This window comes from Carassius carassius, chromosome 49, assembly GCF_963082965.1.
Source record: "Carassius carassius chromosome 49, fCarCar2.1, whole genome shotgun sequence".
Taxonomy (NCBI): domain Eukaryota; kingdom Metazoa; phylum Chordata; class Actinopteri; order Cypriniformes; family Cyprinidae; genus Carassius; species Carassius carassius.
Genome location: NC_081803.1, coordinates 14,808,523 through 14,831,166, shown reverse-complemented (window position 1 = coordinate 14,831,166; position 22,644 = coordinate 14,808,523). Strand labels below are relative to the sequence as shown.

Below are 22,644 nucleotides of genomic sequence, written 5' to 3'. Positions count from 1 at the left end.
CAGTGAGAGGGTAGAACCACAATAGTGTTTGATTATGTCTCGGTTCTTCAATTACTCAATTTACTGAATCTACAGAAGTGCTGTATTTATTTTCCCATCTTTCTAGAGCTTGTGAAGCACGCACTGCATTGACATCCCTCACATTGTGTTTTCTACACACTATCCTGCTATAAACTCAGTCCAAACCACTTGTCACAGTTTTCATTCTGACTTTACTTTATAAAATACACACTTTGTCAGGGTTTTGCACTGTGACTTTTGTTTTATGTTTGTTTCCTGTGTCTAGTGTCAGCACATGGCCTTGTTAGTTATTTTCTCGGCCATGTGCTCCTTTAGCCCCTCCTCCTTGTTTCCTCTTTACCACACCCTCTTGTTACCCTAGTTGGTCTAATTGTGCTCACCTGTCCCTCATGTATTTTCCTCCCTATTTATAGTGCACCTTACCGGTTTGAGTTTGCAGGTCTGTTGTCATTTTCACCCCCTCTGTCTGTGGATGTGGCTGAATATGTGTCCGTGTTTCCCTGTCTGGTTGGTCTTGTGATTCTATGTTCTTGTCTTGCTCCTTGTTTTAGTAATTTGTTTGTTCTTGCCCTTTGCTTTCATTTGTAATTTATTTAGTTTTCTAGTATTGATTCTTGGTTTTGTTTGATCATTCTCCTATGTTGGTTAAATTGGTAATTTCTTATTGTTAATTTTACTTTTAGTTCATTGTTTTATATTCTTTGTCTTGGATTTATATTTGTGGAGCTTTGTCCTGTTTCGTCTTGTGTTTTGAGTTCCTGACCTGTCCCCATGTGTCCTGCCCTGGTTCTACCAGCCTGGCATCTCGTCTGTCTCCAGAGTCAGTGGTCAACAAGTTTCTGAGCTCTGCTCTATGGCGCCTTGTGTGGCCTTCTCTATCAGCCTGGTCTTGCTGCTCCCTCTGTTGCCCAAGTATTCTGCCAGTTGTTTCCTGAAGCCTTCCCAGTGGCCTTCCCTAGCTGTTCTGTTTGTGTTCCTGTTGTGGTATCTGTTGTGCACTTCACTACCTCTTGTATCAGTCTGTCTTGTCAATAAAACCTTTATCTCCCTGCAATTGGGTCCTCCTTCACAGATCCCTGACACACTTTAAGAAATGTATGGCTCCAGTTTTAAAATCGCCTTTTGACTCGCATTAATAGAACGTTCGCATTCAAAATATGTTTATCAGTTATAATGTTGTACAGTCCGATGATGTCATAATAGCATGGGTACATTCTCTCTGGAACCCATTTTTCTGACTGTCTTCTCCTTCTTTGGATCCTATTACAATATGCTGCCTTCCAAATTATTGAAATACCTTCAGGAAATTCCATTCAAATATACATCAAACTACCACAACTCTCTCGACCATTGTATGCTATTCCAAAAAATAACACCTATAGCTCCCGCCTTTAGTGTGCCATTGTTTTGATGAATATGGACAGGAGATGACTGTTGGCTGAACTGAATCACTGGCTGACTGAAGCCCAACCCTACCACTCTGACTGCTGTTGAGCAAACACACACATGCCACAGCAGCTCATGATATGACAAACGTTAATATTCAGCATCCAGGAATCCAGCCTGAAACAAGAGTTAGATAAGGGAATTGATCATGACCCATTTTAAACACACACACACAGATATATATATATAATTTAAAAAAAATACTTGCTAGTATTTTTTACTGTCAAAAAATGAGGAAAATATCTATTGTGGAATAATAAATAGATGTAAAATTTAATTATGTATTTGGCAGATTTTCTATGTGCAGTCAGGAATCTGGTATGCTGTATGTGGATGAAGACTGCTTTTAAGTGGAAAGTATTTTTCTTTCTGATACAAAAGTAATATGAAAGTAAAGACTTGTACATAACTGTCACAGCAACAAACCACAAATTAAATGAACAATTCACTGAAAAAATGACAAATCTGTCAGTGCACTCATATTGTTGTTCCAGACCTGTATGATTTTCTTCCGGAGAATAAAAAAAAACATACACTAATCGAGAGATGACTCTTACGTACTAGTCCTTTTTGATGAATTAAAAACGAACGACTCTTTTGAGCTGGTTCTTTTAATGAATACTTCAAAAATATTTGAATCAGTCTGAAACACTGCTATGTATATTCGATTGCATAAGTAAAGATAGCAAATTTAGCATTCTAACTAAATTATACCCAAATCAAATCAAATTGATAGCTGGTGAATAAGAATAGTGAGTCAATTAGTACCGGAAACATATCAGATTCAAATCAAATAGACAGCACTTGAATTGAAATCAAATCAAATAGAGAGCTTGTGAAATGGAATCAAATCAAATTGAAAGCTTGTCAAGTGGAATTATATCAAGAGCTTGTGATTCAAATTCAAATGAATTTGAATCGAGAGCTTGTAAATCTGATTCAAATTAAATTGAGAGCTTGTGACTGAGAATTGAAATTATCCTCTCCCTGATGAAAGACCCCTTCAAAAACATTTATGATGCACTGAAGAAAATGCAAGACACAATTAAGTTGACTCAAATTAAGACGCTCATATTTCAGTCTTATTATGGCACTGCTTTCAGTCCACATTTAGCTCAAACCATTTCAGAGTGGCAGACCTACTTTATTAAAGTGCTGCTGATGACAGGCACAAGGCCCAGTTTTTGATGGAATGGGGTATTCTTGGACTCGACTTGGTACAGCTGCTAACACTTAGTCTGCAGTCAGGTAGAAGAAGGTCAGGTTAAAATTTAAGACAAAGTCAGAGAAAATCTACCTCCTAAGAATTTAAATTCCTGCATTTTTGGGTCTCACCATTTAAGAAATTAAATGAATGTCAATTTAATGAAAAAAACTCCCAGTAGCCTCAGTGCAGTGGGGTCAAAGTATCTTAAGTGTGGGATATCGTTTTAAATAAATAATCTTGTTTCCACAGATAGAGGTGAACATACTGTATCCTTCAGCATGATACAGTATGCGTCCACATGCCATAGTCATGACTGTACAAGTGTAATGTGTGTAATTTCACAAGAGATCTCCAGCCGTCCAGCTCTCCACGAGCCGAATGACAGAATAACCGGCATGCAGTTCAAACATTCCTGCTGCCGTGAAACAGAAAGAGAAAGTGCATGTGTGCATGAGCAGATTCCAACCAAAGCTGCCAAATACTGCATTTCTATTGACCTCTAAAGCATTTCACTGTAAAAGCAAAGCTAAACATCAGTAGTATTAGTTCAAACATATTTAACAAATCATATTTGTACTTTTATATATACTTCTTCAGACAAACCAAAACAAACCAACTAGCTAGACCTCCAAGAACGCAAAACAGTGGGGTTAACCTCTTGAAACAACATATGTAATGCGCTATCATATGCTTGAAGTAGGGTTGGTTGATGTCTACAAAACTGGCATCGGACGATGTGTACAGTGAAACATCACGATGGACGATGACATCGGTGGCGGGGGGGTTATGGGGTGTGCCCGAAGAATGAATCTGTATTTAGAAAGGCATGGAAAAACAAACTGAAAAAAACAAAAACGATTGCTAACCGCTGACTGTTACATTACAGTACATAAAATCTTAAAAGGGGAGATGACTTAGGACGATATTGAATGATTTGCAGATCCTGAGCACCAATGACTAACATTTATGTGCATTCAAAAGCAGTTTCAATGCCAGGCATAATAACAGCTCCTTGATGCCCGCAATTTAATGGCATTGTCTATTCAAGTTTATGCAAACAAGACCAAAAAATAAAAAATCACATCTTTTGTAACACTTAATAATGTCTCTGCATCATGTCTGGCTTGAAGGTATCATAAAGTTCACTGACATTCCAAAAACAAGGAATGAATAACGTCATGTGGAATCACTTCAATATCTCAGTTCTTTTATGAGACAGCAATGACAATAAATGGAGAGCAAAGGGATATTTTCTGATACAGATTTTTCTCCTAAAACATAAATAATCATAAATCTCAAAAAGAACTCAAACAGTGCTCAGATTTGAAGTGAAGTGACATACAGCCAAGTATGGTGACCCATACTCAGAATTCATGCTCTGCATTTAACCCATCCAAATTGCACACACACAGCAGTGAACACACACACACTCGGAGCAGTGGGCAGTCATTTATGCTGTGGCGCCCGGGGAGCAGTTGGGGTTCGGTGCCTTGCTCAAGGGCACCTCAGTCGTGGTATTGCCGGCCCGCGACTCGAACCCACAACCTTAGGGTTAGGAGTCATACTCTCTAACCACTAGGCCACGACTTCTCCAGATTTGATAATATACGAAAGTTTGCAATCAAAAGTCACAGATTTCAACATGAACTCACATTTTTATCATATTTATCCAAATTTAAACTATCTGAGCTATGTTCTTCAATTCAGTTTATGACTTTATATTCTGTTCTTCTAATTGTATTGCTCCTAATGAATTTTAAGAGAAACATCTTATACAAATTTACAATGCACTGCCGACATATATAGAAATAATAACATAGAGGCTAAGAAATATGAGTCCAAACTGTTACCCAAAGCACTTCTCATACCTTGGGATATCTTCTTCAGCAGCTGTTGCCTAGCAATGATATGGGCTAGGCGTAGTCCAGAGCGCCTGCGGTGGCTGTCCAGTCTGAGGTATGTATCTTGAGTCACTGGAGTCATGCTTCCCAAACACTCGCTATCCATGGACTCATCTGAGAGGTCGGTCAGCATAGTGTCCATCTTATCTACTGTCCACAGGTACAGAGGCACTAAAAAGCACTTCCTCAAACTTACAGTATCATAGGGCTGGACGATTATGGCCTAAAGTCAAAACCTCGATTAATTGAACATTTTACCTCGATTACGATTAATGAACAATTATTTTGTTTCTGTTTAGTTTTTTTGCCCTCATAGTTCACTTACAAGGTTTGTAAGGTAAACAGGGCCATAGTTGGGGTTTGCGGGGCCCCGGTTCAGGTTGTACCAGTGGGCCCTGTTGAAAGTGTTTAATTTTTATGTTCATTCTGTTTATTTGTTCATCAACATGCCCGCCACATCCCAGAATGCAACGCGGCGCCCAAGCCTTATAAGGTACGGTCACTTTAAGAGACAATGAATGCATCCAATATAATACACATCCGATTTTTTTCTCAACTGTTTACTTTAACTTAAGACATAACTGACAGTTTTTTCGAACATACTATCCAAGACGGGTATTTTCACATATTTTTTATGTATTTGTCGGTACAAGAGCAAAAACAGACAAATTCGTTGTTCAAGTGTTTTGAGACGCCTCTCTCTGCGTGAGCCCTGAACACCAGAACACTGCGGTACTGAAGTGGGCTTTTAAACATCCTTTTCTGTTTGTTTAAACTGCGATTTGTTTTTGTTCGTTGAGGTGCAGGAGGAACTTAAAGGAAGACTTTGCAAACGAGAGCTCGGTTCAGTGTTGCTGTCTGTGAGACGCAGCTCTCTCTCCGCGTGTGCACCGAGCACAGCGCGCGAGTAACCAGCTACTCAGTTCAGCTTTTCCGCGTCTTGTGTTTGAATGCTCTAAAGTCTTTTGAATGGTTACATTTGCAAGTGGCAAGGCTTAATAACATGTGAAAATGATACGCTTTCATGTCGACACGCAACAGCGTTCTGTCAACTGTCCTGAGTGTCTTTTTAGACTGGCCTCAGCCAGACGGTTGAGATCGACTATTAAATTTGGAATAATTTTTCCTATTGAAAGAACGATCATAGCTCACTATCAGCAGTTATTTTATCTATGTTCGTAACATTTCTTACATATTATTGCTCGGTGTAAGAGATAAATAAAGATTAAAGGTAAACAGTACCAGTACGAGTGATTGCGTGTGTGAATTAGTCATACCGTCTCTATATTATTGTGTAGCTGGGGGTTGTAAATAGCCTAGCTCCTTCAAACGTAGAAAAATATGCTATAATATGTTTTGAGATTCTAAGAACCTTTAGTGATAAATCACAGGACAGCGCTGACAACTGCGTTCCTCTGTGCACGCGATCTTCACAGCTATGAGTTTTCGTGCCACAATGCAGCTGCGCGAACATGGTAGCTCGATATAATAATACACATCCGATCGTGTAATCGCTTGAACATCTAAACCATAAAACAAATACAACTGACAAAGTTTAGTGAAGACTCAAGGCTCACCTCCGTGTTTTGCTTTTATGCCACTGACTGGCAGAATCATGTGGCTACACACGCTTTTAAGGGGGAAGTATTAACAGGAAATAATCAAAATAACCGACATGGGAAAATTACGTCGGTTAGAGGTTCTAAATTTCGGTTTCGATTACTTTTCGATTAATCGTCCAGCCCTACAGTATCACTCCCTTAACTTTCACACACACAGAGTCAAACATGTACTGAAATACACTATAAAGCGTTCTACTTTTGTCATATACTCACTGAACACTAACAAATACACAGAGCCAAACACACCTAAGCATGAAGTCAGATCTGATCGGAGAGCACACTTTCATCTGCACCACCCACTTAATGGTCATGTGACTGCGAGAGGAGCTAATAGGGTTGAGAGGATAGAAAGCACTGTGCAGACAACTGAACATCAGCCTAAAACCTGCTTCGGAGTGATTTTAGAGTGTGTTTCTCAAGTACAGTCTGGGTATGTGTGTAAGTGGATGTACTGTATCAGCCAAAAAAAAAAAAAAGAAAAGAATGGTGCACCTGGGGGAAAAAACACCATCCAACATACCATATGCTATAAAAAAAAATCTTAAAAGTGAATTGCAGTGGGAAGGAGAGACAGCAATATCCTCAGAGATCTCAATGACATCTGATAAATATTTCAAATCAGAATTGCCTAGAATAATTTGCACGGCAAACAGGAAAAAAAACACTACAGATTGTGGTAGTAAGCTTGATAACTGTTCTCAAAAGTAAGGTTGAAGTCAAGAACCCAAGATTTTTTGGCCACCGGGACGGCTCACATTTGGTTGGTCTTGGGTGATTGGCCATGATATAACTTGGTATTGGAATGAAAAGAAAATTAGTGGTGTTAGCCATCTTTAAGGACCTCTGTAAATTGCTGAGGGCTCAAAAAAATCCTTGTTCTTGTGAACTCCACACTAAGAAGAAACAGCATCACGTGGAGCTTGGAGAATCTAACCATCCAGACCTGGCCAAACACTTCTACTGAACTGTGAAAACTCAAAGAAAAAAACTTGCACATTTATTTTGTATGCTAACAATGTGTAGGTTTTCCCTCCTTTAATATATGAACCATGCATGGACACGTGTAGAAAGATGCTGTAGAAGCTTACTGAGCAGAACCTGACAATGACTGCCATCTGCTGGTCAAAAAAAGACAGATAATTCTCTCAGTTCAGCTGAGGACTTCAGGCTGCATAAACCAATACAGAATCCAGTCCAGCCAATACACCCACATATGGGCTGTGCCAAAATTACCTAAACATGAACTTGATCCATGACAACAAACACATTTCATTATGGGCATTCACTGATGAGCTAAATCCAGCCCAGGTCAACCAGAGGTGAGTTGTTCATGGTCTAAATCGGGGAGACACCGCTTAAAGTAATCCCACATGTTTTGTCAGTAACGAGAGTCGACAAGTTCAGTATCTATAAAATCCACACAGCAATAAAACACTGTGATTTTAATATATACATCTTCATATGCTATGTTTACCCAAAGGATAAAAGGTCTGAGTGCTGGAGCAGAAATAAATCCCTGGGTTAAAAAGAGAAGAATGAGGTTAGTGGGTTGAAGGAAAGAGAGGAGTGTCTGTACAGCACTCAGTGAGCCCAGATTGCTTTTAAATGAACTTTTCCTGTCATTTCCTCACTTAAAGCCACAAAGGAGTAAGCAGAGCCCTGCCATTCATGTTATAATGGACTCAATTCTAGAATTACATTATTCCCCATGGCATCCATATTGAAAGATTGTCGAGCTAAATATAGGTCAGTAAAACACTTTAAATATACTATTCACATGCCCCCTTAGACTTTTGAACCAAGTAAATGCTTTTTTTTTTTTAAATGTACATATAAATGCTGCATGACTATTAAGTAAAGAAAAAGTTGCATCTTTCATATAATTAGCTTTTAACCTGCAAAGAGTTAAACTATCTCAATATCTCTATCCTCAGGATGTTCAAAACTCAGACCACTAATGTGGAACAAAGTGTCAAAGCTGTTCTTTTTTAATACAACAAAACTGCAAGGTTGCAGGATATCAAGTTCAGTTTTAATTTAGCTTGTTTTTCGGACATATTTTGCTATATTTTCAGCATTTTAACCTGTTACCCAACCTCTTGAACAAACTGTTATTATATTATACCCTTGACACTGTTTAACTTGAAGCTCAGGTAAAAATAACTATCTTAAAGACTGGAATTCCCAACATTGATAAAGCTGATGAAAGACTATGGAGGGCAATAGCATAGGTGTAAAACGAGACAGAATTCGTTTTTGAGCGTGTATGAAAACTATACTTTACTGCTACTATATATACAAATGTTAAAATTGTTAAGAAGTATATTATACTACCAACATATTCAACTATAGGCTACTACTATCAAGATAGGAGAACAAACAGGAAATTCCTGAAATACACTGAAAAAAACATAATACGCCACAACATACTATACATTTGAGAGTGTGAAGAATATTTTAAATAGGTGAAAAACGTGACATGGTTCGAGTGTCCTGATTAGTTTTTGTGGAGGAATGCAGTGCATTTAATCGAGTTGAGTGAGAGGCAGCAGACATCAGCTAATGACATTACAGAGCAACTGCGGCTTCTCGCGCACAACAGACCCAGTGGAGCGCAATGTCAAAGTTGATTTTAATTATTTATAGACAGCACAAGCATTCATCACATGGCAGTTTATTAAAATCCATTTCAGTCACAAGGACAAAAAATTACAATGACCTAAAAAATGTATCTTCCCGAGGCTCGCATGGCAGTAGGTTTATCATTAAATAGACGATACATTGTTATATATATATATATATATATATATATATAACGTATAAAGGTTCATTCGTGTCCTGTCACTGACCTGCCAGTCGCTTCTCTCGTATGTTTCTCCATAGTAAATCCCAGGCTTTCGAGGTGGAGTCGCGCAGCTGCTCGCTGATTGACCGCCGAATCTGCAGTTTGCTGGACTTTCTGCTCGTTGTCATCGTGAACGGTGACACATATCAACACCGCGCCCGGGTTTCCTCTGACAGGACCGTTATCCGCCGCTCGCTCGGTCGGTCGGTCAGACTCGCTCTGGTGCCGCAGCTGTCGTCACTCCACCTGATACGCGGCGCTGCGTCACTTTGCAGCAGGAGAAAAGCGAAACGTGTTTATATTTCGCTCCGAAACGAGGCTGAATCGGACGCAGAATCCATTCGGATGGGTCTCATGCTCCCTGAGGTTTTCCCGCGTCTCTAATCAGCGCAATATGACAGCGAGAACAGCTGTGTGAACTCCCAGCACTAATGCAATGCAGAGCCGCATAGTACCCTCGCCTCACTACAGCATAACGCTCTCTCTCTCTCTCTCTCTCTCTCTCTCTCTCTCTCTCTCTCTCTCTCTCTCTCTCTCTCTCTCTCTCTCTCTGATCCAATTTGATAGAGGAAATCCTAACATTGGGATCTCGTAAAAATTGGGTACATGACAAATAACATGATTTTTAACAAGTACACATATATACACATACATATTTACATATACACACACACAAATATATATATATATATATATATATATATATATATATATATATATATATATATAGGGTGAATACTGGTAAAGTGGGACAATGGGTAAAGTGGGACAGTTAAGCTTAATAATTTATATTTTTATATGGTTATGTTTTTTTTTTTTTATTAAAAATCAACACTGAGCTCATCAGTAGCAAGTATGTGATAAAAAAAAAATCTGTGGCTATGACATCACTTCCGGGGTGTGGCACATCATATTTAACAACATTGCAGTGAACTGTGATGGTAAGTAAAATGACAGCATTCTGAGGTAAATAATGTTACGGTTATAAAAATAAAACAACTCATGGATCATTTTGAATTGTTATATATTTTGTTATAGGATGTAATGGTGAATCAGAATTTTTAAAAATCACTTTCATATTAATCTTCTTGGGTTTTTTTAATGCGATTTTGACACTGTCCCAGTTTGCCAATAGCATATTGTTAAATTGGGACAGGGTATTAGGCCTACTGGCAAACTGGGACAGCCATTCAAGTCATTCTAATGGAGGAACTGAGTTCCCTTTTTATATGTCCCTCACACATTTAGTTAGTTAGCTAGATATTTCAACAAAGACTGACTTAAACTACGCCAATTCTCACGCATTCACCGTGACATCCGCCACACATCCATTTTCTCAAAGTGAAGCAAAGAGGACATGGAGACCGACAGACTAGACAGAAATGAAATTAAGCCTGTGAGCAATCAATTAATTCTTACAAGAAGAGATGTTAATGAAGGTTACTTTTTTTTTTATTAAATTTGTATGAAATAAATTTAACCCAATATAAAATTTTGTGGGCAGGCGAGGGAGGGGGTGGGTTGAATCTGCTGTACCTGCACCCCTTCTTAAAAAAAGTGATGTTTATATTGTTGTTGTTGTTTATATTGTTATTGTGTATTTAATTCATAAGGCCTACACTTGAATAACAACTGAATGTGTTTTAAGTGTTCCAGTTTTCCAATAAAGGTGTCCCAGTTTGACAGTAGCGCCTTGAAAAATGTGGTTTGGGGTCATTGTGTGTTTGAGGAAGAATCATCCATCCTGTGTTTAATGTTTCTTTCTTTTTTATTGTCTATAGTAGAGCTCCTAAGCTATTTAGAATAGTATCATATGAGCGGCTAAGACATTTGGATCATAATAAAAAAGTATGCAGAATATAAATTATCAGAAAGTGTCCCACTTGCAGTATTCACCCTACCAGTTTGCGTAATATTAATCGTCTGTAAGCTGATTTGCTTGATTGATTGCAGGCACACAGAAAAACAATAAGCGAATAACCTATGCTAACCTTGGGATATATAGTTTCGCAATCATATTTTTTTATGTGTTTAGCTTTTTATACATTTCATTTGTGGGGCATTAATTGCTGTTTGAATAGTATGATTAGTTAAGTTAGGCTACTGGTGACTATAACTGCAATGTATTCATGACAATGCTTGAAACAAATATATATGCCGCCTAATAAATATAGCTATGGGCTAGCTATCCTGTGTCATTTATAAAAAGTTTAGTTTGTATGTAGCCAGTGTTTCTGTTACCTAAATAAACCACATACATAGGCTCCTGAAAACAATTTTCTTGCAGTGGAAATGTCAATATTGTACTCAATCTAATTTTTAATTGGTTATATAAAACTGTGCATAAACCTTAAAGTAGTGTTCTGATGCAGTCTTCTTGGACATAGGTCAGCAGCTACTCCAAGAATATTATTTTTACATTTGGATAAGAAATCATGTGTCTCATCATCACCAATGTTATAATATGGCTTTGATTTGCTTTTGTGATGTTTCCACATATATTGATCATCATGTAAAGTCACTGTCTGTTTCAGACTGGATGAGAGAGCTGAAGTCACTGGTACAGTAGCTGATCATTGTATGAACTGGACATACATGGAGGCTGTTCTTATCGAGAGACAATAAATATCTCAGACACTCACCTAATTTTGCATTGCTTCATACTTTAACACAACTTTCCTTGTCTTTTCTATTTGAGTTAAATTCATAAAGCAATTACTTCTGTACTTGGTCATAGTAAAATTTAATGAATGTAATATTTATGTGATCTACAATATCGTTTTTTGAGTATAATTTTAAACCGTAAACATACTTAAAGATAACATGTTATTTGTTAACCTGCATGCCATGTTGCTATTAATACACATCAGAGAACTGTCAACATTAAAGAGTGTTGTTAAATTATTGAAATATTAACTTTAATGAATCTCAGAGGATATTAATTTCGGTAAGCGACAGGAGAACAGAGTTTGGCTGACAAAGAAACATTTGGGTTTCATTGTATGTAATAGTTGTTAAATGTGAAAAGATTTTCAAATGTTAAACATTATTTACAAAATGGATCACTATTCACTATTCTTAAACATGACATGATGAGGTTGTTGTTCAGTGCCTATGGTCAAAGAACACACAATGTATGCTTAGACATACAGATACAATGTATCTGTATGCTTATGATATTCATTATTATTATATTTATTATTAGTAGTTCTTTCTCAGATTGTCTAAACTGTTAAGCTCTGTATTTGACTGTTAACTCAATGCAATAAAGAAAAATGTGTCCATTTTAAAAAGACTTTTAATTTAAATATAAAAATTAACTCACATTTTACAATGTTGCATGACTTTAAATTCTTAGTAATAGGATAAAATATGTGACAGAAGTAAATTTGCATTTATAATAATAAATACACTGATGGGGCTGTGAAGGCTGGTAAAAACTGGTTATATATATAAAAAAAAAGATTAAAGAAAGCATGACACAGGATGCTCACAGACAAAACATGAAAGACAATTTATCATATTACACAAACTATCCATTGTTTTGGCACTGTTGCAGTTAATGCTAATTAACGCTTAACATTGACACTTCGTTACTATGGGATTTAAATCCTGCCATGATTCAAAACTGAAAATAAAGTTCTGAAAGGTTGAAACTAAGTGTTCGAAAACTCAAAATCTTACAAAAAAAAGTTTTGCAAGATCGAAAAATAAGATTTGCAAGCTTGCAAAATGTAAAAAAATTATATTTTACGATGTTGCGCAAAGAATTTTTCAGAGTTTCAAATTTGTCAGTGTTCTCCCACTGTATTAAATTGTTTTCCAGGTTTGAAACCTTGTAAATGGTGTTCCCGAGAGCTGCGTGACAACGCTGCCACAAATCACGTGAGTCGCAAGCTCGCAACTGTGTGGGCGTATCTCCGCAAAGTGGGTGTTGTAAACTCGGCTCTGAAAAAATAGTCTGCAATAGGAGTGCAAATGTAGTGTAATAGGTTTCGCCCTTTCGAACCTCAGTTTTCAGAGTTTCAAAACTTTTTTTCACACACAGTGTTTCACATAGTTTTCAGATCACCATTTACAAGGTTTCAAACCTGGAAAACAAACTAATACAGTGGGAGAACACTGACAAATTTTAAACTCTGAAAAATTCTTTGCGCAACATCGTAAAAAAAATGTTGCGGTTCTGAAGAAGGAAATCTCAAAAACAACATAATGTTTGCTGAGATATTTTTATTTTTTTACATTTTGCAAGCTTGCAAATCTTATTTTTCGATCTTGCAAAACTTTTTTTTGTAAGATTTTGAGTTTTCGAACACTTAGTTTCAACCTTTCAGAACTTTATTTTCAGTTTTAAATCATGGCAGGATTTAAATCCCCTACGTTACCTGTTCAAAATGATCCATTAAATCAAAGAGAGATTTGATGAGTGTGCACTGATATTTTCAGTTCCATTCATTTGTTTCAGGACACGCCCACAATAAGGGAAATAATGAATATTCATGTTAACTCCACCCTTGGGAACAGTTATTCACGGAACTGAATGTAACACAACACCGGGCGATTCATGATCAGAGTCAGAGAGTGGCAACCTCTTGAACCACCACCACGTTTGTGCTGGAAAACATCCGTAGTCCCCAATTGGCCAAAATGCTCTGTTCGACTTTTCTGAGATCATCTACTCTTCCCTGTGGATGACCTGTGACCTACTTTCTGTAAGATCTGAATTTTTGAGTTTGAATTTTTGACTTTGAATTTTAGAAAACTGAATTTGAAGTTCCGAATTTCTTCATCTTGAAAACTTGAATCTGAATTTTTTTTAAATGAATATTTGCAGTATAAGAATTCAGAACAAAAAAACTAGCTGTTTGAAAATACATGTCTATAAAATTCAGCCATAGAAACGTTTGCTAAATTTCAAATGTTCAATATTCATTTAAAAAAACCTAAAATTCAATTTTGTTAGATTACACTTGCATATAATTCAAATTTACACAATTCAAATTCAAATCATTTTGTCATAATAATAGCTCCATACAACTTTGCCCTGACCTAATACTTATGAAAAAAAACAAATAATAAAAAAATATATATATATATATTATCTTTTGCCCAAGGCTGCATTTATTTCATCAAAATAACCGTAAAATATTGTGAAAAAATATAAAGATGTAAAATATATTTTTTATTGTAATATATCTTAAAATATTATTCCTGTGTCAGCAAGGCTGAATTTTCCTCAGAATACTCCATTTTTCAGGGTCACATGATCTTCTGATTTGGTGTTCTAGAAACTTTTCTCATTATAATAAATGTTGAAAACAGCAGTGCTGAATATTTTTGTGAAAACCGTGATACATTGTTTTCAGGATTCTTTGATTTACAGAAAGTTTAAAAGAACACAATTTACTTGAAATAGAAAATAGAAATAGAAATAGAAACTTGAAATAGTGACTTCAAGTTTTTTCTTTTAGAATACTCATACTTTAAACATTTGAACTTTTGAACACATAATATAACTTTAATGTTGAAGCCAATTTGTTTTAAAGATTAACATAACAACAAATCACAGTTGAAACTAAAAAATGTCAAATGAAAGAAATGTACCCCATATAAAGGTCACAAATTTCAGGGAGCAAAATGGTCAGTTTTCCATTGACAATAGTGTAGTGGTTAATAGAGCACAGTTCAAAGAGAGGACACTTTTAAACCAAGTATCTTTCTATTGGTCAGCAAGGCGAAATGTCAAAACATGATTTAGAAGGAAAACCCATTCAAGTTCAACTCCATTTCCTTCTTCTTTTGTATTCTGTAACCATGTATCACATCTTTTAAACATCTCTTGGACAAAACAAGCTCAAAAATTTGTCCCCAGAATTTCCCCTAATCCCAAACATGCCCAATATCCTACAACTGACTCATCCCTGCTGTTTTCATTGACCTTATTTGTGGGTTTGTAGCTGCTTTCTCTGTGGGGAAATGATTTAATCTGGGGCCTGATTCATCTGAGTTTCTGAGAGGTGATGAAAATCATGAAAAATTTGGCCTGTTTTGCAAAAAAGAAGACAACATATCTTGTTTGAGGTGATTTAGCTTCAGAGGAAATTCAACAGTAAAATTCTGACATAGTTTAATAGTTGTATTATTTTGTTTTCGTCCATTAAGGCTTTGTCTTCTAATGTTTATAAACAAACAACAACAAAAAATCTATATTTCCACCCTCTCTGTGACCCTGAAAAAGAACAAGACATTTTTTGTGGATGTGCCTTTGGGATTTCTATGTAAACACATTCTTTGCATATAAAATAATAAAAAGCATTGAAAAAAAAAGAAAAAAACAAACAAACAATGGAAACCAGGGCTGTTGTATTTATTATGACTCCTTATACTGCAAACAATAATGGTATCATTTTCATCACCAGCATTTCAGCATTGGTTACCATTTAACAGAGAGCCAAAGCCTTTGTAAAATGGGTCAGAAGCTGTCTGGAGCCTCGGTCGAGTCCTGCCCTGCCCACAGCGTCCCATCTTCGGATCTCTCTTCCACAATATAAACACACCAATACTTTGTTTTCATCCCTGGAGTTGTTTTAATTGGTTCCTAAAGTACTTTATAATGGCACAAGATTATTATCATGGAGGTGAGGATTACTAAGGCTAAGAGGATGGACTGGGGCCAAACAATGGCTAATGGACAATGAGGAAGTGTCTCCTACCCAACATAACCCACTGTTTGTGTTGGCCACCCAGAGCAACTGCTTTCCCTTGAGACTGAGAGGGACAAAACATCCTGCTGGATCATGACCCCTCTCCTTCTCCTAAATAAGCCCCTCAGGCCCGTTGAAAAATCTCATTGGTGAATTTCACCGATGCAGAATGAGCCAGAGAGATCAGAGATTAGTTTTATATATATATATATATATATATATATATATATATATATATATATATATATATATATATATATATATATATATATATATATATATATATATATATGGTAAATTGATCTTGTTTTTATAATATATGGTTCAGACATTTTTTTTCTCTGTCTGTGATATTCCATGATCAAGTCATCCCACAGCATCCTCTTACACAAATGGTGCATGTAGCCCAGTACAGTGCAGTACAAAGTGCTCATTTATGTCCAAAACACACACACACACACACACATGCATACTTACACACAATACACATAATCCATTAGAGAATATTACAGACTCCCATTTATTTACTAAGCTATGAGGTAAAGAGGACGTTTAAGCTATGACTGCATTTCTAAGGAGGGTTTACTGAATCTATAAATAGACAGACAGCCTAGTACAGACCACAACCACAACACTCAGCAAGAGGCAAAAGGCAGATAAAAGAGTGTGTGAGTGTTCTGTAAGTGTAAACTCTTGTAGATATCTGGCAAGACATAAAGCGGTGTAGCGAGTGCAGGTTAAGTGATTAGCCTGATATAAAAGGCTACAAATAACATATTTCAACAATATTATATCCCACATTAGATTGCAATCGAAAGCTTTCAAATTGCATTTGCGCTACTTTGATGTCAAACACTGATCGATCTGCACAACACCACATCAAGTCAAACATACCTAGTGTTTTTCCTTGATTAACCCCAGTGGTATCAAAATTTGGTACCAAACGACAAGACATTTTTTGATACTCGATGGTATCAAGGCAATTTAGTCTGTGCATAAAAAGCATCAAACTTGACACCCAGCCCTATATATATATATATATATATATATATATATATATATATGATTAGATTATATGTTATAAACTAAATATTTAAAACTATTATAAAAACCTTTATATTACAAACAAAATGTATTAAAAGGGTAATTCGAGTTATGATGGTAAACTACTAAACATAATATTATTATTATTAATAATAATAAACACCATAACACACATTAAACTAAAAGATCCAGAATAAATGGTGCCAGATCTGTTTACTGAAGTACTCTAAGGAGTTTGAAACCCCTCAAATGACCATCCAGGAGTGGGGGTCCGGGAATCTAAATGCCACCCAAGTGGGCAAGAGTGAGTGCCACAGTCGACTGGAAAACACACCCTGATGCCAATAATTCCATGGGAGGGTTGAGGGTTGTGTGTGCGGTTTGCTGTAGGAACAGAGTAGGCTGTCTGCCAAAGCTCAGAGTACTGAATTGGCAGTCCAATTAAATGTGCTCAACACTTGCACAGCAGGCTAATTAAGCAACCTTTGTTTAGAAACAAACTAAATTGACATCCTACTGGAGTGGAATCTCTGAGACTCTCAAAACGTACCCCAGTTATTACAAACATCCAACAGTTTTACACTAGAGAATCTCTTATAGCGTCTTACTGAAACACCAATGTGTGGTTAAATGTGATGCGCTTTTAACTGCTGAGCCAAGAGCTTTCCTTTTTACTGCCTGCAAAACATGCCGTCCCACACAACTCTTTTTATTGAGCTATATTTTTTAAATCAGATCTAAATACCATACAAGATGAGTCTGATTGGACTTGGTCTAATTGGTGCAAGCATTAACGCATGTATGCAGCAACATACAGACTATTGCACTTTTTTACATTTATATTTATACATATCAAAATGCTAAATCATACATGGTTGTATGTCCGCTGCATGTCCTCACATTAGCCTCAGAAAGATTTCCAAGGAAAACACATGCCTGAAGTGCCAGAGAGCTTAGAAATATCACTCTGTGTTCTATCAGGTCCTGTACTGACTGGCAGTGTCTAATCAGAACACAGACACACGTAATCCCTGACACTAGTGAATGTGTGCATCCCTCCTAAACATTGTAACACCTTGGTGTTTACACAGATTTATGTTATAAAAATATCTTACATGCCTTAAATAAGCTTTAACATTAAAATCCGCACACAAACAACATTTCTGATTAAAAATGCATGTTTTCAGCTGCTTATACAAATACTAAACCCATAGCTAAATACACGATCAAAGCTCAAATTAGGGATGCACCAAATGTTCGACAATCTAAATTATTCGGAATAAGAGAAAAGACAGAATAAATTATATCGAATAATGACGTGACGCTATCAAATAGCAACCAGCGTAACCGTAGAGTGAGAGGCGTGCACTCTTTATAATGCAGCACACATGTCAGCAGTGTGGAACCATTTAATCTGTCTGAGAAGGACGCAAAAATCACTATTTAGTACTGCATCGCATGTCTTCGATGAGAAGAGGAAGGGGTGATTTTTTGGTTACGGTATGATGACTGAAATCGCGAAATAGCCTTAACCAATTAGAAAATAAACTGCAGAATTTAATGTTTTATAATACACGCACAAGCGCTCGCAGCAGATCTGCTTGTTAACCAGGGTTCAAGGTACAAAGCTCAAGTAAAATCTGTGCTGAAACAGTGTTACTCGTCAGTTGCTCACATTTTTATGATTTTTTCATAAAATCATCAACATTCATAAATGTTAGTATTGTAATTTTACTGTTGTTCTGAAAAAATAAAAAGTAAGACAATAATTGTGATAATAATAATTACAACAGCTCTGCTAATACCTTTATTATAACATACACACATAGTGTTCAAATTGGGATCTGTAATGTTTTAAAATAAAGTTTTTAAAAGAAGTTTCTTCTGCTCAGCAAGGCTGCAGTAAAAAAAAACATGCCTGATTCAAGAAGAGGTTCTGATGGCCAAAAAATATTATTTTATTAACTTTTTATAACTAAATTTTTAAGTAAAATTGTGCTTTGTTGGTATAATGTTTGCTAGAATGTTAAAAAATGTTCAGTGGTAAATATTTTTAAATGTTTATTTTTCTAATTGTTTATTTATTTCTTTGAAAAGCAAGACAAAACATTAAAAAGCACATTTTGGCTATTTAATTTATGTAATGGTGAAAAAAACTGGCAAAATACATGGGGGAAAAAAACTGTGTTCAGTTTTCAGCTTTGGGCCCAGTGTTTCATTTTGTTCGATTTTGGCTTGAGCCAAGAATTTTCATTTCGGTGAATAAATGCAATCACAAAGAATGATGGATATGAATGACAGATGTTCCAATTTTGCAGAAATCTGCAGCACTTGCTTTATGGGCCTGTATATTATCTATGAATTTACTGAAAGCACAGAGAAATTTCCCTCTAAGGACAGTGACATTTATAGAGAAAATTCCTAAGAGCATTAATTTCTCCAGTGACTGCAGATTATTTGAGGGAATCCATGTGAATGCAAAATCTGTGATGAAATGCTTTTAAGAGCACTTATGTTTTACTTAGCAAAACAATATAAAGATATTTATTTGAATAAAGAAAACCTCTTTGATGATAGACTCAGCTTGCAAAAGTGTATACAGCTTCACTGGTCTGTCATTTCTGTCAAGATAAGAAATTCAGTGAATGAAATGCCTTAAAAAAATGGGGCATGACAATAGCCATTATGCCTCTCATAGACTCTGCATTTCTGATCAGGTTTCTGAGATAATTTAGGGAGGCCAAACACTACTCTGGTTGAATTGATAAAATTGTAAACGTCATCATTTCTTAAGGAAAAAGTGAACATTCTGAAAATATTTAAATCACCCTCATGTTGATCTACATCTGTAAACTTTTACAAATGCAGGTTCTTCAAATTGCCTTTCCAGTTAACAAAATATTTTTTATAGCAAAAAAAAAAAAAATTCTAAATTCCTTAGATTATTAAAACCCTCACTATACTATGAATAAATGCAACACACTTTTAAGAACTGTTCACTGAAAAGTTATTTGGGAAACCAAAAATGGTTCTTGCTGGCATATTTGTAAAAAAAAAGAACCTTCCAAGGTTCCAATATGACTAGGAAAGAAAGTTGTTAAAATTAGAACATACCGAATCATCTAAATATGTCCAATATAGTTTCAATATACTTCAATAAATGATCAAATACAGAGAAAGACAAAGAATGGCAAGGTCACAGGTTCATGTTGGGTCTTTGCTGAGTATCACTGCTGTGAAAATAGGGCTTCTCATGTGCTGGGTTTGCATTTCTACTGTACCTGCTGTATGCAGACACACACACACACACACACACACATACTCCTGACCCAGGCAGGCCAAATATCTATGCATGCACTGTCACTTCCAAGCTCCACATATGCAGACAAATACATATAAGTGATGCAGAGCAAACAGTGAAATATAAGCCTGAGAACATGACCTGGAGGACGCCAGATATGTGTGGAGTGAAAGTGAGCACAGCTATTACTAACAATAAAGAAGAGTTCAGCCTAGTAACAGTATTAAAATGTAAAATGCCATTAGATATTTGATTGGTCGATTTTAATAAGAGATCATTGACAAAGAGGCAGAATGTAATTAATATTAATGTGCAAGCATGCACGAACACATACATGCCACCAAACAACCACCCACCAAAGATCATGCAGACTCACACGCACACACAAATCTGCTTGGTAAAACATTATGTCCTAAGGCAATGGAAAACAAGCTAGTGGACACTTGGAAAAAACATTCTCCCTCTCTTGTGAGACCTGGACACAAAAACGCTCATTCAATAAGAAAGAAATGACAGAATTGATTGTGCACTACTATGATACACACACATACACAAGGGACACAATATACAGTAGGTGGGGGGGGGGGGGGGGATTAGGTCATAGGGACACAGGGATTGGATTAGTGCAGATGAAATCAAAATTTTGGGATCACTGTGGTCTGTAAGCTCTTAAGCATCTCTAAAGATAATACGTTACAGAATATTAATTCTTGGGGTGAGATGTGTTGGGGGTTAAATCGTCCACACATGGACCGCAAGAAAAAAAGAGTCTGGGAAGTTCCATTACATATATGGTGTGCGTCACCTTAACAGCAGTCAACACAGATTTCTATCAGAACAAGAAGAGAAGACACACGTCTAAAAGGCAACAACATCCAGCTTACATGCTGATTTATATTGTGTTTATCCCAGATTCTTAAGCCTTTTAATAAACAAATAAATGATTTCTGAAGGATCATGTGACACTGAAGACTGGAGTAATGGCTGCTGAAAATAAAGCTTTGCCATCATAGGATTAAATTTCCTTTTTATATATATTAAAATCAAAAACAGATATATTATATCACAATATTACTGTTTTTAATAACATTGCATTGTACATCAAATAAATGCAGCTTTGGTAGGCTTAAAAAAGTTTTTCATTAAAGTTTAAAATATATTTTTAAATATAATATTAAAATATATAAAATTTATTGAACATTCATGTCTATTATTTTATTTATTTAAATATTTTAAATAAATAAATAAAAACATACAGATGGACAATGTAAACATATATAAATAGAATATTGAGTACAGTACAGTATTTTGCCTTAAATTAACCAGCAAACATACTCTCCTAGGCAGTGTGAGGCATTCAAGGCCATTCAATGCAAGGATTTTACCATGGTTTGGCATTCTGCTCTGTGTCATGCTTAACAACAGTCCTTGAACATTGTAAAATTCCTGTAAATCTGAATATCTTTCTGCTTTATTGTAGCATAATGGGAAATTTAATGGCGCCATTTACATCAATATCTCTCTCATGCCCCACAGATTCTTCCTCAAACACACAGGCGGTGCATCTGCTCCACACTACAGCAGGCAGGAGCTAAATTTAACTCAGAGGAGTTAATGCAATTCTTATTTTTACATTTAGATTACCTTTACTGTCATCTAACACTCACTTAGAGTCACTTAAACTCAAACATACTCCAAATCTTTAAATATACTTATAAAATAAATGCTGATAAAAGCAAATCTCAAAATGAATATCCATTCATAAAACTGCACATTATAATGTTTTGATGCCTGGATTCACTTGTGGAATTTAAACCAAAAGATTTTTTTTATTATTAATTTAGACAAAATAATACAAAAGAGCAAAGTATATGCCATTTATCAGTTAATAAACAATAATTAAAACACACTTTTATACTGATAGCAGTTCATAACTGCTGTCTCAGTAGTGTGCCTATGAAACCATACATGTAGGCAGCTCACTATGGGTTTGGAAAACACTATTATGCTTCAAAAATGTCTCAGGAGTGTTAGACAGAGACGTGATCACAAACAGCAGCGGTTCAGGTATCAAAGTTAAGATTAAGAGTATTACAGTGGCTAAAACATGATCCATCGCAAAACAAACACAATGACATGTGACCTATAGACACAAAAAACACACAGTCTAGCTACAAATATATGCAGCACTGAGGCATTCAACACACTTTAAAACACATGCTGTGCATGTCACCAGAAGGGTTATGTGAGAGGGCCAAGAGTGGCATGACTTCTGACCCCAGGGGTGCCTCCAGGGGCCCATTACACACATCCACATACTTCAACAAGGCTGCTCAATAACAGTAACATGATGCAACTCCTGATAATGGCCCTGTCTTGCTGGGAGTACAAGGTAAACCTGAGTCCTTTATAAACACACAATACAGGCTAGTGTCTGAGAAGTCTGATTCCTGACACTGTCAATCACAACACTGAAAACCCCACCTACAAAGAGGATAGTTTCTTTGTACAACAGACAAAAACATTGGCAATTGGTTTTACAATAATTTTGCT

At 36.2% G+C, this 22,644-nt stretch overlaps 1 protein-coding gene across 3 annotated transcripts in view; it reads right to left on the bottom strand.

Annotated features, from left to right (window-relative positions):
* Positions 1-22,644, bottom strand: part of LOC132132123 (stAR-related lipid transfer protein 13-like) — a 56,712-nt gene that overhangs the window by 33,095 nt on the left and 973 nt on the right. The window contains exon 1 of one of the 3 annotated variants that reach the window (XM_059544398.1): positions 9,047-9,507. The exons of 1 other annotated variant lie outside the window; for it this stretch is intronic. In XM_059544398.1, coding sequence (XP_059400381.1) covers positions 9,047-9,170 — 124 coding nt within the window. In that variant the 5' untranslated portion in view covers positions 9,171-9,507. Of the gene's footprint in view, positions 1-4,542; positions 4,754-9,046; positions 9,508-22,644 lie in introns of those variants that run through there. One more of the 3 variants, XM_059544397.1, reaches the window with a different exon arrangement.